Genomic DNA, 3,600 nt, shown 5'->3' with positions numbered 1-3,600 from the left:
AAGGAATGCCGAACGAGGGCTCGATCACCGAGGGAACGAACTCTTCCTCGCTCACCATCTTCTCCACCAACTTAGTGGCCACCATGTCGCGCTGCAGCGTGAACTGCTTGCCGTCGCACAGCAAGCCCAGCGTGGCCTCGCTCTTAGAGGTCAGCTCGTCCTCGAAAGCCTGGGCGCGTGGCACATCATCCTTCAAAGCCTTTAGCGCCTCGAGGATCGTGGCCACATCGGCCTTGAACGTTCGGCCAATCTTGCCATTGTTCGGCTTAATCTCCACGATCAGGCGCTTCTCGGGATTGTCGAACTTATGCGTGACCACCATCTTGACCTTACTCTTCTTGGCGTTTGACGACAGGTCGTAGCACGAGCGGTCGGCGTGGCCGGCGCACTCCACCCAGCCGGAGCTCAACTTGATCTCCAGGTCTACCTATATGTATACTTTTAAACTGTTATTATAGTTTCACTTGATACTCTGAGTATCAAGTGAAACTAAAAAGAAACACTGAATACTATGAGTAATAATAGTAGTAAATATTCTTAGTACCAGTGAAAATATAATAACATTATAAGATTAAATGTAGGTCATAACTTTATAAAATGGCAATATTTCAGGTTTTAGTACTTCCCGTTGCACGTTCTCATTGACAGGATTCGATGGTTGTGGGATTGTGGAGATCACTTGTCTATCAATCTGTACGTACTTAAACGATTTGGACGACTGGATTCATACTCAGTGGTAGAGTATATTGAAGCATTGAAAATTTCACGTACTTGCATGCAGAGAGGTCTTCGTGTGAAATCCATTTCAGGAGAGTTCTACATATTCAACTCAACTTTTAAGAACTGCTGCTTGCTGTCGGCGAAGGTCTACGTGAATTAAAATTTGCACTTTTTAAGGAAAGGAATTATAATGTATACGAGAAAACAATATATCAGTAAAAATTAAAAATTTAACGTAGAAATTACCAAGATGAATTCAAATTTGGCGCGACGTTGAAGTTGCCAAATCGTTCAGGGTTTGGGGTTGCGTTTTTCCTCGGGGTGACCATTCCACTAATAAGAGATTGGTATTTAAAATGTTGTTTTGCGATTGGTGGAGCCGTGTTCAAACGAGCTATGATTGGTTGAGCTGTTGCTTCAACATGTGAAGTGTTTGCTGGCGTGTGGCGGCAATTTTCCGGCCAGCGTGGTTATCAAACGGTCATTTTAAAATTTGCCGACCGGCGCTTCTATCCATCGACTCTGCCCGTAAGCAAACCTGCACCCCCCCCCCCGTTATCGACACAGCCCAACTCGACCCAATTCTCGCCTAGACACTGATTAACGGGGATCGTGTGGTGTAGTATTCACCATCAATGAAGGCGCTGCTACATCGAGCACATCTGCACCACTGGGACGCACTGAAGAAATCGTTCGAGAGTATTTTCGTCTGGCGCTACCATGAAGAAGATCCAGATGGTATTGACGGACAGTAGGCTTGACCGGATCGAGCTACTGAAGATCCTGCTGAACGTGTATACTATCCCGCGTCGTTCGTGATCCAAGCAAGCGGAGATCTTCCACACGTCTATCGCGTACAAAACCAAGATACTGGGTTTCTGTCGCACGCTGAGGTGGTGCTCTCCTCATTATATCTGCCATTCTGGCTGTGGAAGAAGGTCCATACTATTAATACGCTCGCTCAATACCGATCCTTAGAAAGCCCAAACGTACGTCGTACGTTATCTGGCCATCGCGGAGCTGCTGAACGAGGGGACTGTGGTACGCCCGCAAGGGTAAGCCACTGAGAAGCTACTTATGGGCTAGACGCTTAGTACACGTAAATGTGTCCACTTTCGAGCGATAAAAGACCGTCAGAATTTGCATTCACACGCACACACACAACTAGACAGCTGCTAATGGACGCACGTACACCGCCATCGACGCAAAAGAGCAGATCATTGAATACCCAATTCCACCGAAAGGATGTTTAAAGCTTAGCTACACAACGAGCTCGAACGCCTTGATCACATCCGCAACTCGTAAGAAGTCTTGAAGGTTCTGAGCACGTGCTGCCACCGCTGTCCCCAAAACCACGGTTGAAGGCTCTGAAGTGCGTCAATTTCGTATTCGGATACAGCTGACGAGCTATTGAATTACCTCCCCTCGACTACCCTCGTACCTACGAAAGGCTTGTCGCGAATTTGTTACACCGGAGTCACTCGAAGATAGCCCCTTGCTTTTTGTACAAGTCCATTCCGTTAACAGTCCCGCGGATACGCATGGTGCTACAATAACATAACTGATAGCATCCTCACACAACAAAATGTTTTCACTTGAAACTTGAGAGCTTCGTTTTCGTTTGGAAACGGAAGTATTCTTATAACTTCTGTCCACGCTGTTTGCGGTAAATCTTTTCAGAGGGGCTCACTCCTTTGCTTCCGCGGCGATAAAATCTCATTGGAGGTAACATGGCAGGCGTAATGTCATCAGGTCTCGTTTGGCGCCACTCGGGCGACCGATAGTACGCGCACTTGGTGCATTGGCACTGCTGCCATTCATACTTGTCAATTTGCTTCGCCAATACGTTGACGACGGTCATGGCCATACTTAGATATACAAAAATACTGTAGCCACGTTTCTTGTGGAACCCGTCCTTCTTGTGGAGGTAAATTACCTCGTCATCAACAGCTTCGTCCGCTTTCATTTTCTTGTAGCACTTGTAGTGTTCTTCGAGCTTCGTCCGGGTATACTCAAGGTAGACCTTCAAGAAACTTAGACGATCATGAAGGTGTTTGACTGTGATCTAGTGTAGATAACAAGTAAGGCGCTGATAGCAGCTAACAAAAACACGCATAAGCAGATTCATACCTCCGAAATTTCCATGGAGGATCTCAGCCATCGCAGCATCATAATGTACTCGTGAAGGTGATCTTGCTTGCCTGCACAAAGCTCTGCATAAACTTTGTACATCTGTTTCACAGGGAGGGCCCCAATGAAATCATCAATTCCGGCGTATGAGCCAAAACTGCGCTCGCGTTCCTAAGAGCAAAACCGCTTTCGTCAGCGGAGATTTTATCATTGGATAACAAAGCCACATAGCGTACTTGGGGGTCAAGCGAATAGGAGACAGGGTATAGGTTGTCGAATTCGATAGGCTGATGGGTGCCGGCAGCGAAGTACTCCAGAGCCTGGGTTGAACATACATCAATTACTAAGAGCTTCACATAACGAGCTTACAGCTCACGCACCATGTTGATATCCACGCCACAACCTCCATTCCAGCCCAGAGTCTCCTCTGGGGTTGGTAGCTATTTGAGTACATCATACACAGTCAGTTGCAAGAGCATTTAAAAAAAACAAATTCGAGCAACATACTGGACAATCTGCCATATCTACAGGAGACGGCAAGATCTAGACTGAAAAGAACATCCCTTTACAATCCAGGTGCGGTTCGTGGGATATCACTGGTCTATGCAGCTGAGTTTATCGAACACGTGATTTGAGTGGATAAAATTAAGCTGGGGCACTAAAAGGTAAGAGTCTTCTTCACGTCAAGCATTTCAGCGAGAAAGAGATTGTAGAACTGCTGAGGTTCTAGATATGGCTACGCAGCGGAGG

General features: G+C 46.6%; 3 protein-coding genes across 3 annotated transcripts in view; 2 read left to right on the top strand and 1 right to left on the bottom strand.

Moving 5' to 3' along the window:
* Positions 1 to 5: 5 nt before the first annotated feature.
* On the top strand, positions 6 to 414 carry PITG_16566 (uncharacterized protein; the record flags this gene model as incomplete). The annotated part of the gene is made up of 2 exons (XM_002897091.1): positions 6 to 343; positions 399 to 414. The coding sequence occupies 2 exons, from the start codon at positions 6 to 8 to the stop codon at positions 412 to 414; spliced, it is 354 nt and encodes a 117-aa protein (XP_002897137.1).
* An 806-nt stretch (positions 415 to 1,220) lies between these two features.
* On the top strand, positions 1,221 to 1,769 carry PITG_16565 (uncharacterized protein; the record flags this gene model as incomplete). Its single annotated transcript, XM_002897090.1, has 1 exon — positions 1,221 to 1,769. The coding sequence occupies one exon, from the start codon at positions 1,356 to 1,358 to the stop codon at positions 1,473 to 1,475; it is 120 nt and encodes a 39-aa protein (XP_002897136.1).
* A 590-nt stretch (positions 1,770 to 2,359) lies between these two features.
* The window catches only part of PITG_16564 (uncharacterized protein), a gene marked incomplete at both ends in the record, with an annotated part of 1,714 nt that continues 473 nt past the window's right edge, over positions 2,360 to 3,600 (bottom strand). The window contains 3 exons of the mRNA XM_002897089.1: positions 2,360 to 2,743; positions 2,851 to 3,021; positions 3,231 to 3,277. Coding sequence (XP_002897135.1) covers positions 2,360 to 2,743; positions 2,851 to 3,021; positions 3,231 to 3,277 — 602 coding nt within the window. The remainder of the gene's footprint in view (positions 2,744 to 2,850; positions 3,022 to 3,230; positions 3,278 to 3,600) is intronic.

This window comes from Phytophthora infestans, genomic scaffold (genome assembly GCF_000142945.1).
Source record: "Phytophthora infestans T30-4 supercont1.48 genomic scaffold, whole genome shotgun sequence".
Taxonomy (NCBI): domain Eukaryota; phylum Oomycota; class Peronosporomycetes; order Peronosporales; family Peronosporaceae; genus Phytophthora; species Phytophthora infestans.
This window is presented reverse-complemented; position numbering and strand designations above follow the sequence as displayed.